Source organism: Hyalella azteca, unplaced genomic scaffold (assembly GCF_000764305.2).
Source record: "Hyalella azteca isolate HAZT.00-mixed unplaced genomic scaffold, Hazt_2.0.2 contig2799, whole genome shotgun sequence".
NCBI classification, from domain to species: Eukaryota; Metazoa; Arthropoda; class Malacostraca; order Amphipoda; family Hyalellidae; genus Hyalella; species Hyalella azteca.
In genome coordinates this window covers 1-11,864 of record NW_025933060.1, presented here as the reverse complement: position 1 = coordinate 11,864, position 11,864 = coordinate 1, and the positions used below count along the sequence as shown (strand labels likewise).

The 11,864-nt window shown below is 36.1% G+C and overlaps 2 protein-coding genes across 2 annotated transcripts; both read left to right on the top strand.

The window, feature by feature from the left end:
• Window positions 1–1,050: 1,050 nt before the first annotated feature.
• On the top strand, window positions 1,051–5,277 carry LOC108676191 (sulfotransferase 1C4-like). The gene is made up of 4 exons (XM_018164242.1): window positions 1,051–1,215; window positions 1,547–1,692; window positions 3,880–4,057; window positions 5,173–5,277. Exons 1-4 carry the CDS (start codon window positions 1,051–1,053, stop codon window positions 5,275–5,277), a joined length of 594 nt encoding a protein of 197 aa, XP_018019731.1.
• Window positions 5,278–5,346: 69 nt separating this feature from the next.
• Window positions 5,347–7,968, top strand: LOC108676192 (amine sulfotransferase). Its single transcript, XM_018164244.2, has 3 exons — window positions 5,347–5,403; window positions 6,451–6,574; window positions 7,580–7,968. Exons 1-3 carry the CDS (start codon window positions 5,350–5,352, stop codon window positions 7,699–7,701), a joined length of 300 nt encoding a protein of 99 aa, XP_018019733.1. The 5' UTR covers window positions 5,347–5,349; the 3' UTR covers window positions 7,702–7,968.
• Window positions 7,969–11,864: the final 3,896 nt, after the last annotated feature.

Sequence of the window (11,864 nt, the reverse complement as noted above, 5' to 3'; positions counted from 1 at the left end):
CTTGTAAATTGATAATATGCGGAAAAACTTTTTACACTCAAGTACAATATGCTACATCCAACAATGACAAGTTACAATTCTGGATAATTCAGTGGATAGAACATGAGACAAAAGTAGATATGGCGGTCAATGAGGTTAATGACGCACGATATACGTACTATATTGAGGTACCAAGCTGAGTTAAAGAAAATTGACAAATCAGTTGAAATACTGCATAGCATTTGCAGACAATACTGAAATTCCTCCATCACTCCTTCCTGTATTAACCTTGAAGAATTAAACTGAAAAGCATGACATATTATAAATTTGGGATTCTAATGTAGAATGCTAAATATCTTTTATTTAAGTCATAGTAATATTTTTTATTCATATATGTACAGAATTTTCATATAACTATTGGAAAATTCTCCAGCTTAAATAATTTCAATTTACATTGCAATTCAAGAAACTTATACCAATTATTTTATTCCACTCTGATCCAGTACGATGTCTCTACTGCCGGGACTCAAGATCGAGAGTTTGACACCCCGCCAATCTGAAATCGATAAGCTATTCAAAGGGCATCTCTCAGGCGTCTCAACTATACAACCTGAAGGCTGGTTCCTCCCAACATCACTGAAGAAATTTGCGAAAGAACTCAAAGAGTTTGAGGTTTGAAATAGTTTATACGTTTAATAGTAGACATGGCGGTCAATGGGGTTAATGACGCACGATATACGTACTATATTGAGGTACCAAGCTGAGTTAAAGAAAATTGACAAATCAGTTGAAATACTGCATAGCATTTGCAGACAATACTGAAATTCCTCCATCACTCCTTCCTGTATTAACCTTGAAGAATTAAACTGAAAAGCATGACATATTATAAATTTGGGATTCTAATGTAGAATGCTAAATATCTTTTATTTAAGTCATAGTAATATTTTTTATTCATATATGTACAGAATTTTCATATAACTATTGGAAAATTCTCCAGCTTAAATAATTTCAATTTACATTGCAATTCAAGAAACTTATACCAATTATTTTATTCCACTCTGATCCAGTACGATGTCTCTACTGCCGGGACTCAAGATCGAGAGTTTGACACCCCGCCAATCTGAAATCGATAAGCTATTCAAAGGGCATCTCTCAGGCGTCTCAACTATACAACCTGAAGGCTGGTTCCTCCCAACATCACTGAAGAAATTTGCGAAAGAACTCAAAGAGTTTGAGGTTTGAAATAGTTTATACGTTTTACAAGAAACAATTGTTTTCACATTTATTAAGTTTGAGTTTGAAGACATTTTGAAAAATTCCTGTTTAATTTTTTATGATATGCTAATCAATTAGGTATTCAACTCGAAATGGGATTACAGCATCAACAGATATATACGAGCGAACACCAATTTTTTTTCCACTACATGAATTTCAGTTTGCATACAGTGGAAAAAGCATGCGATTTAATTTGATTCTGATGACTGCTTTTATTGATAAATTTGAGTTTTAATCTTCGTATTAACTTTGGCGGTCACCGCCCTATGTACTGTATTTCATGTGTCTTCAGTTTGAAGAGAATGACGTCATCGTGATGACGATGCCAAAAGCAGGCACCACTTGGACTCAAGAGGCCGTCTGGACCATGAGGAAGAACCCTGATCTCGACAATCAAGCCAGTATAGCTCCTCTCCACGTACGATCTCCCATTCTCGAGTAGGTTCTAAGTTAGATTATTTTTATACAACTCTCTTATGTATGTTTTACAACACTCTTATATATGGTTCAACACTCGAGATCTTATGTATGTAATGAACCCTGATCTCGACAATCCAGCCAGTAGAGCTCCTCTCCACGTACGATCTCCCATTCTCGAGTAGGTTCTAAGTTAGATTATTTCTATAAACCATTCATTAAGGAAAATATTGAGGAATTAATGAAAAAATTACGACTTGGTGGTGATATTCCTTACATCAATTGCTCGACAAATTCACCCATTCACTTGGAGTTGATGTGTTTATACAGATACAGTCAAGTAAAAATCAAAGTATGCACAAAAGAAATCAAAACCTAAGTAACGGAAAAATGAAAAACAGAACATGAAAAATCGATTTAAAATTTCACGAGGATAAGAACCATAAGAAGGTTTTTTAGAAAAGGCTCTAATTTAAAAAAATATGCAGCTATTTCAAAATCCAGAAATCCGTTCAGTGCGAAGGCGCACAGCAGAGTGACTATATAGGCCTGTAAAGTGGAAGGTTCCAGCCAAAACGACAAGACGTGGTATTTTGAAACCTGAATGTAGAAATTGCGCAACGCGCACAACTATATTCAAATAACGGGTTATAACCCATCGGGCAGTAATAACATCTTTTAACCTGAAGAAGGAACAAATTTTTATATATTAACCATCAAAACATACTAATTAACATTCGGAAAATATATCAGAAATACGATTTTGAATTATTTTGACATAATGTCCGACAAGCTGTAAGTGAAAGCACAATAAATTGTTTACGTCCTAGCAACATCAGTAAATAATTCAGAATATATAATACATGTCAGTTGTAATACGTGTTGTTTTACTAAACATGAGACACAATGGAAGACCATTCAATTTAAAACGAAATGAACAAAAGCTAATTAATTTCATGCCTGCATGGGTTGGTTATTAATTTCGGTTTGCGGTGCGCAGAAGTCGGAATTAAAGAGACCATTAGATGTAATGACTATACAATCGAGAAAACGGTCAACTATTGTGGGTTCCCATCTCGACAGTAAATTTAACCGTTGAAAGTTTGGATTTTGCTGTTTGGATTTTGTAATTAACGCAAGGTTTTTAAAGGAAAGCCTTTTCGCAATGGCGCTTACAGTTCTTATCCGCTTGAAATTATTAATCCATAGTTTTTATGTTACGTTAGTCGTTCTCGTTACTCAGGTTTTAATATTTTTTATGAATATTTTGATTTTCACGACTATTAGTACTGTTTTTCAATAAAGTTTTAAACTTATCAGGGAGCTGGTCTCTGAAACGTTTTCATTAGAGGTGAGGTGAATTTACTTGCAATTTATTTGCTTACAAACTCATGGTGAACATGCCATTTAAGCAGACCAATGATATCAGTTTTTATTTTCGTTCTTTGAGATAACATGCATTGTTTCCTACTACTATTATAATGCACATGGTACAGCAATTCTTGTTGATCTGTCAAGTCAGTTTTAATTTGATATGCTTTTCCTTAAAGTTGGTATTGCTTTCATTCAATACAAACGCGGGCAAGAATGTTCATTAAAGTCTTAGATTTTTAATGCCTTCATTCTCATACCTTAATATTAACAGTCCTCTAAACTATAGGGCGTAAACGGTCAAAATTGCAGCTAGACTTGCATTTGTATCAGGTACCAGCTTCTTTTCCTGGAAGCAACCTTCTCCTTCAAGTTGTAGCACATTCTGTTTGCGCTCATAAATTGCTCAGTTTTTTTGCGGTCTTATTATAAAAAGTAGTTCGCGAACGGTTTATAACCCGAAGTGTACGCTCTAAATAAACGTTGAATAAACATGAAGGCGAATGACGTTTGCACTTCACTTCGTTCACATTAAACTTTTTGATTTAATATTAAATCAAACAAGTCGTCTCCTTCAAATAACTGGTCGAAGCAAGAAATCAAATTTGCACCTAAAAATATTAATTTTTTGAGTTTCGAGTGAGCGACTACACAGTGATCTAAAAACAGTAGCATCCTGCATCATTATTATGTTTGAATGTTTCTGAAGTCAACAAACTTGGTTTGCAGAGCTCAAATTTGCCCCTATTATTTTAATTATATTAATTAAATTATTAATTACATATTAATTACATATTAATTTAATTATATATGTTGATTGTTTAACCTGGCTTGCAGAGCTGACATTCTCGCAGAGGGTCTTGACCATAAAGGCCGCTTTGCTTCTCTGTCGAATCAGCAAAGCAACGAGCCCAGCACATTCTTTCAAATCGCCAGGGCATCCGAAAGACCAAGAATTTTCAAGACTCATCTTTCCTTCTGCTTCCTCTCAGACACGGCACTCTCCAAGGCAAAGGTAAAAATGATCAAATAGTGCACGCAAATAATTGTCAAAATATTAGTCACTTTTTTCCTGTTTGCAAGAATCCCACAAGGCCAATCCTTTTGGCCAAAGAATCCCACATGGATTTTGGCCAAAGAATCTCACATGGATTTTGGCCAAAGAATCCTCCAAAGAATCAACATGGCCAAAGAATCCCACATGGCCTATCCCACAGGCCAATCCTTTCTCATCTGACAACTTAAACATCGGTTACTAAATTCATAGTAGAGGTTGAATCCAGCAATGGTTGCTCATTTCTCAGTTTCAATGTAACTAATTCTAATTCCTGTCTCCATACTTCTGATTTTTCGGAAATTTACTCTTGGTGGTTCGAACACCTGTCCCTCTAACTTGTGTTCAATTCCTTGCAAGGTGAAAGGGGCTCCAGCATTCAATAGGCTAAGTTTCCTGATTTGCTACACCAGTCAGGCGATACATTCTGAATTTCATTTTATACCCGATAACTTCTCGCCAAATGGTTATACATCACAGCTGGTTTTTGTTAAAATTAAACAAATTATGTCGAAAAGATACATGCAATTTTTTTTTTTTATTATTTTCAGGAGGTTAGTCGGGTTTTCCTATATTCAGTTTTTAGGTGGTATATGATATTCAATCAAATCAGCTTTGTTCGTCTTTTTAGCGCATTTTCTCATTTATGGAAAAAAGTCACTATTGTCCTCGCCATGTCCGTCTGTCCGTCCGTCTGTCTGTCTGTCCGTCCGTGACTTCACGTTTTCGTCGACGAGAAAATGCGCTCTCTGTCACTCACTGCAGTGACGACCGAGTTATATTTTTTCAAGAGTTTTGACGTGTGGAGCTACATACGTTGAGGGGCTGAAGAATATATCTTGCCAATATTTTCGGCTAATTTGTCTGATCTCTCTGAGTGTTGTGTCGTGATATGTACATATTTTGTTGTATTTGAGATTTTTTGGTGTTAGATCATAATATAAGTGTTAGTGAATGCAATAATTTTCAGAAACAAGTGTATGCTCCTATATATGGAGTGTAGCGTGAATATGTAATAGAATACAATCCAATCTTATAAAATCTGCAATGCNAACGTTAGTCACAAATATCCCAAGGCGGAGTTCATGAAGCTCAGCAAGTTTCTGGGTGTCGACCTGAACGAGGAACAAATTGACAAGGTGGGCAGAGATATTCCTAACCATGAATACCATTCAAGTTAAGCTAAAGCTTTGCACCCTTTCACCACAAAGATATTTTAAAACGTTAGTCCCAAAAATCCCAAAGCGGAGTTCATGAAGCTCAGCAAGTTTCTGGGTGTCGACCTGAACGAGGAACAAATTGACAAGGTGGACAGAGGTATTCCTAACCATGAATACCATTCAAGTCAAGCTAAAGCTTTGCACCCTTTCACCACAAAGATATTTTAAAACGTTAGTCCCAAAAATACCGAGGCGGAGTTCACGATTCACGAAGCTCAGCAAGTTTCTGGGTGTCGACCTGAACGAGGAAAAAATTGACAAGGTGGCGGGGGATATTCTGTATGCGTAGAAGCAAACGCGTGCACATTACATCGTAATGCAATACTAATCTTCATTGAAAATTTTTTCGGAAAGAGTTTCTATTTGCGTATAAGGAAACACAATACATCGTGAAGCCGATCATCATTGAAAACTTTTTCGGAAAGAGTTTGTGGTTGTCTTGAAAACATTTCTAAGCAAAGGGCATATGAAGGCAATACTTGCAATATGAATCGTTTTTATTTAATATAACTTATTATACGATAGTTTCAACATTAATCATTGTTAGTTATTCTTAATATTTTGCACGAATTCTAAACTATTCTAAATATTTCCCGGAGAAGAATTAATTCTAGATGCATCTGTTATAAATTTTGTATGTGACGATGTATGATTCATAAACAAGTCAACTACTATTTTTGATTCTCGGGCGCCGTGTTATTATATTTTCATACAATCAATATCTTTACTCAACGTGCTTTGATTTTGATTTCAACTAAAAATATGGTTATTTTATTTAACACATTCTTCAACATTAGTGGTACGATATTTGATATATGATTATTAAGGATACATTATAATGTCAATATAGATAAGAATAGATCAGTACTCACTGCAGTGAGTGACAGAGAGCGCATTTTCTCGTCCGTCCGTCCGTTTCGTGAAGTCACGGACGGACGTCACGGACGGACTGATATGACGAGCACATGCAATAGCGCCCTTTTACCATAAATGAGAAAATGCGCTAAAAATAAACCTTGCTCCATTTCCACGGCATGATTTAGATTATTTAATACAGGTTATAAAATCGGCTTCTAAATAAGCAGACCAATAATATATGTCATTGCTAAGCTAACAAGAACCTTTTACCTCCAGATTGTTCAGTACACGAGTTTCCACGAGATGAAGAAGCGAGACGATCACGTCATTAATAAAGGCGATGCCGAAATAATAATGGATTTGCAGTTTGCCAAGGCCGAGGGAGGTTTCTTCAGATCAGGTAATCCTTTACCGGACGCGAAGCAGATTGTCGAAGTTAAAAAACAGTGGCCGTAAAAGAAAATTCTCATGCCATTAAGACCAAATTTCTTGGTAAATTGCACCGATTTTTTTCCTGACTCGTTTTCAGCACTGATTTTTACTTGTAAATGTCCAAAACACGTGTTGATGTTTAACCAATTATTAATGATTTACAATTATTGAACCACATTATTGAATTCGGCAATATGAATGACAGTTTTTTTATAAATTAACGTCGAGACAGAATTAGGAGCATGCAACTGCACGATGGACAAACCTTTTTAAAAGAAAAAATTGTACAATATAAAATTCAATTTCTAATGGGCAACCATATAAAAAATTAGATTGAGTTGTCTTTACATGTTGAAGGCACTATATGAAGCATAAATAGTTCCTTCAAACTAAAGGCGGGATTTTTTTTTAAGAAAACGATTTTCATCAATTGATACTTATTGCACTGTATTTTAGGCTTAACGATGCAGTACCTGCAAGTTTGTCTCGTTCCTATTCATCCTTATTGCACTGTATTTTAGGCTTAACGATGCACTACCTGCAAGTTTGTCTCGTTCCTATTCATCCATGCTTCCAATTACTAATAAGGAATAGTTATAGGCTGTGACAGATAGAAAAAAATAAACTTAGAGTTTGGTATAACATAGCTTACATCGGTATTCAATTTTATATAAAGTGAAGAGAAGAGAATTAGCTTCTTTTCTGAAGCTGTTGATAGCACTTTTAATTAATGAGCTGCGTATTTTATTGCAAACGCCTCCAGTTCAGGGTGTTAATATTTTATAAACAAAAACAAAGTCACACCTAGCAGTTAGAGTGAAGAGTGTTGCTTTGATCCAAATTTGTTTCATTGAGCAATAAAATCTAAATTAATAATTTCATAGAAAATCGTTCCCCTGGAAAATTTCAAGTTCTATAATAATATACTTAGTAAATTCTATGGACGCGAAATAATTTTTTCCGTTTGTTCCAGGATCTTCTGGCGGATGGAGAAACATTTTATCGCAAGAACAGAAGGAAAAATTTGAAATGTGGATTGCGAATAATTGTCCGGACGAGGAGATCCTGGGAAACTTCATCGATACTGATAACTGATAAAAGAAGCTTGGTATCTACGATGCTGTAGCGGGATAACTACGCTCCATACACAAAGTTACTGAGTCTCTGCAAGCGGGCCCTAACGTACGAGGATGAATCAAAACTGGTTCAGCAAATTTTCAAAGGCCATAATGTTTACTTGAATTTCATGGAAAACCGGCATCCACTACACAAGATTATCACTAAATGCATATAGGTTTACGAATACAGACATTATATGGACATTAATTACAGAAATTTACAGTCGTTACAAAGTGCGGTAGGTCAGGCAAAGGTAGGCTGCCTAACTAGCAATCCGCTGCTTCCCGCGATAACCACCGACGCATAGGTACTTTTTCTCTTCAGTCTCTGTTAAGAGAGGTGCGGCGACTGAAGAAAACTAATAGCGCGGCCATGACTGGCCCGCTACAATGCCTTGAAGGACAGATATTAGAACCAATATCGTTTGAAGAACGCATTAAATTTTTTTCGCTAATGAAAACAATGAAACAAAGTTGTACCGCATCGTTTACCCTAAAAAACTATGCAACATGCTTCAATTGATGAAAATCATTTCCTTCAAAAACTCCCGCCTGTACAGTTTAAAGGAAATATCTATGCATTCATAGTGTCTNCCCGCCTACACAGTTTAAAGGAAATATCTATGCATTCATAGTGCCTTTAACATGTAGAGACAATTATCTAATTTTGCTATAGGGTTGCCCACCAGATTTTGAATTTTATATCGTACCAATGTTCTTTTATAAAGGTTTCGGGTGATGGAAGCATCATTCGTTGTCAGTTTTCTTTTCCTAAGTCTTGAATATTTCTAGATATTACGAGATTTGGTCATAAAAAGTTTCATTTGGTCTTAGAAGATCTATATGCTGAGTTACATACTTATTAAGCACACTGAAAACATTTAATATCTCGTAGGGAAATTAAGTTATCATTTATCCCTAAATAAGTTTTGATTTAGAGACCATATTTAAAAATTTCACTGAATATGATGCTATGAAAGATAACTTACAGGATTACTCAGTACCTTGTCCCTGTTTAATATCAAACGGCATTTCACAAAACTAACCATGCAATTCAAAGATGTAATGTAATTTGACACATAGTCCCACACATTTGAAAGGATAAGACCATTCACGACAACCTACCGAACAAAATTGGCTTGTCCATTATTTCCCAGAAAAGCTTCTATGGCAAAATTTTATCAAAGGAAAGACGGCCTCGTAAATGGAACGGGCTAAGATATACGCTTGAAGTGGAAATGTTGCAGTCGGAGAGGCCAGATTGTGATTTAACAAATTATAATGTGCATGTTCGGTTTCTACAATTATATTCTATTTTAGTTTTCATTAAGCCACTGATTTTATGTGTCATTAATTAAATTAATAGCAAATTGTATTTCTTAATTAATATCGTGATGAAGCAATAGGTTTCGATAAACGCACAACAAACACTGCTTGGAAGCCAGCCACACTTAATTCTACTTCGCTAAGAAGTTTATGAACGCATCACATTATACCCATTATTTACTTCATTACACAGCGTTATACCCATAGAATTGTTTCCAGGTTTTCCATGACCGGTACGCACCCTGTTATAACAGCATTATTTCTACTCTGATATTTCTTAAACAGTTTACAGCAACAACTAGTTGTATCACTCTACGCAAAGGGCATCACTAGCCTTATTTTAGGGGGCCATCTGCCCTCCTAAAATGTTCTAAGGCCTATAATATAATTTTATATCGAATCATATATAAACAAGGACATACGCCTTATTTAGATGGAGAAATAAGCCTTATTTAAATAAGGACATAAACCTCCTGTCCGTAACGCAGCGGCGTACTTAATAGCAGCATGGGCGTCTGAAGTAGTGACACCATTGTTCTTCTATTGAGGGCACACAATTATTTTGCAGTGTTATATTGTCATTAATATAATAGACTTCGGTGAGAGAACGATAATTGAGTTTGTAATTCAAAACATTGCGTTAGATTCAAATTTTAACAGACAATCCGAATCTTGTCATGAGTCGACTAGCGTAAGGCACATCGTAAGATTGTACGTTATTCGCTTTCAGAAACTCTTTCCACATCGTTGTGGTGTTTCATGTAGCACCGATATAAAAATTCAATTCGGATTATTTAAAGGGAGCGTCTGGGTCTTTTTGTATCTCGGTTATTTATAGACGAATAATTTTGAAACTTGGTACACATATGTAAAACAGAAATCTAAGACTTTTTCGTTCATGTATATTTTTCGAAAAATTAAGGAAAACGTGAAATTCTTAGAAAACGGTCAAAAAGGGGGTACTGTAGAAATATATCTCCTCCTAGGATTTTCAAGCTACAACACCGAGACACATATCATCCGATGTGTTAAGACCATATCTATAAAATTGCTTGTGCGTTTTTAAAAATTCTTATTTTTGTGGGTGAAGAGGCATTTTTCGGAAATTTTTCGGAAATTTTTTTATTTTACCCCCCGTCACCCCTCCTTTTTGCAAATAAAATTCAAACTATAACAAAATTAGAAAAACGCCAACGCAATTTTCTAGGCCTTTCCTTTGCAAATCGAACGGTATATCTCTCGTTGTTGTAGCTTCAAAACTGTAGGAGGAGATAGTTTTCCAGTAACAATAAGTTAACTTTTCAGTAGAGCCCGACAAAGTCGCGCGCGTCTCGAAATAGACATTCAAAGGTAAAAGGTTGGAAGACTAAAGACTAAAAGATACTGGAGCTCAATCTCTGTCAGGGATGGTGCAGACGACGGCACGAGAACCATCCCGTACGACTGCAGGCGGATAACTGAAGCACAGCATGTTTAGACTAGCTATTTAAGTGTGCTGCCGGTAATTTCCGCCTATCTAAAATGTTTAAAGAACTCCACCACACCTAACCCTTTCGCGATCTGTCGTGAACTCATAAATCAACGTACAGAGATGGTTTTGGTACCGTTGGATAGGTCAGAATGTCAGCTTTAAGATAAGACTAAGAACTGGAAAAGCCATAATTCAAAAATTTGGCCCAGACGCTCCCCTTAAAATCTGGAAGACTTTAAGAGCGACACTGTTAACACCCCGAACATATAGAATTAATGATGTAATTTCGCGAATAGGTGAGAACTGTGTTATGATCTACGAATAGATATTTGTTGACCAATTCAGTATAGTCGAATAAAACTGTTTCCTGATTCAATAAAATTACAATATTCTTCATCTCTTGGCCGGTCTGCTGTTTCGTGCGAATGATGCACATTTAAACTGCTGTCTTTCATCAATTCAACTCCCGAAATTCATCAACATGTCGCTCACTCAGCTGCAACATTTGCCAGAATTAGTTGCATATCTAAAATAAAGACTGTTAATAAAATTCAATTCTGTGTTCATAAGTCATAAATAACGAAATCTTAATTTAATCTCCATTGGAATGCAAACATGCAAACCTTCTCCTTAGCTGGGCTTAATTATTGCCAATAAAGTGATGTGACCGAGGTTTAACGTATAAAGGACCAAGAGAAGTGACACCGTATAGTGGGCAGAGCTTTATTACGAACTGAACAACACTGTACAACGGGTTACCACAATGACTTATCCTGTTGCCATACAGTTAAGCTAAACGCTAAATGGTGATTACCACAGTGACTCACGAAACTTGGTGGCAGGATTGAAAATTCAATAGTTGAAATGTATTGCTAGATTAGAGACTATAATAAAGTATTATTTTTGAATGAGTGGTGGTGGAGCATATATTATTTAGGTAGATGGTGCATGTTTTGCTGTTAAGTGTTTAGAAAACAGCTTTTGTACAGCAAATTATTGTTATATAAAGGAGAAATCAGGAATATAAGTCTGATTATCCTCGACTCTGAAACCAATATCGGCGTGATTTTATTGTTCTTTTTATTTATTTGTGTATTGATGTATTTATATGCTGTAGTTCGTAGCTACTCATGAAGGTCATTCCTCTCTGCCATCAGAGAGCTGATCGCCGCGGTGGAAGAGACCCGAGCCAGAGACTCGAGTCGCCCTCACAACCTACATGAGCTGCACGAGGCCATCGAGAGTTCTAAGTGTACCATTCTCTGATACCGGCACCTCACGAGACACATCGTCTTGTGCCTCACAAGTTCCAAGTGTACCATTCTCTGATACCGGCACCTCAC

Bases quoted from the DNA above. Each gene is read 5' to 3' on its own strand.
- LOC108676191 (XM_018164242.1), top strand. From the start codon at position 1,051: ATGTCTCTACTGCCGGGACTCAAGATCGAGAGTTTGACACCCCGCCAA. The intron at 1,693-3,879 runs GTAGGTTCTAAG...CCTGGCTTGCAG, and splicing joins GTACGATCTCCCATTCTCGA to AGCTGACATTCTCGCAGAGG. The intron at 4,058-5,172 runs GTAAAAATGATC...AAATATCCCAAG, and splicing joins CGGCACTCTCCAAGGCAAAG to GCGGAGTTCATGAAGCTCAG.
- LOC108676192 (XM_018164244.2), top strand. From the start codon at position 5,350: ATGAAGCTCAGCAAGTTTCTGGGTGTCGACCTGAACGAGGAACAAATT. The intron at 5,404-6,450 runs GTGGACAGAGGT...TTTTACCTCCAG, and splicing joins ACGAGGAACAAATTGACAAG to ATTGTTCAGTACACGAGTTT. The intron at 6,575-7,579 runs GTAATCCTTTAC...CGTTTGTTCCAG, and splicing joins GGGAGGTTTCTTCAGATCAG to GATCTTCTGGCGGATGGAGA.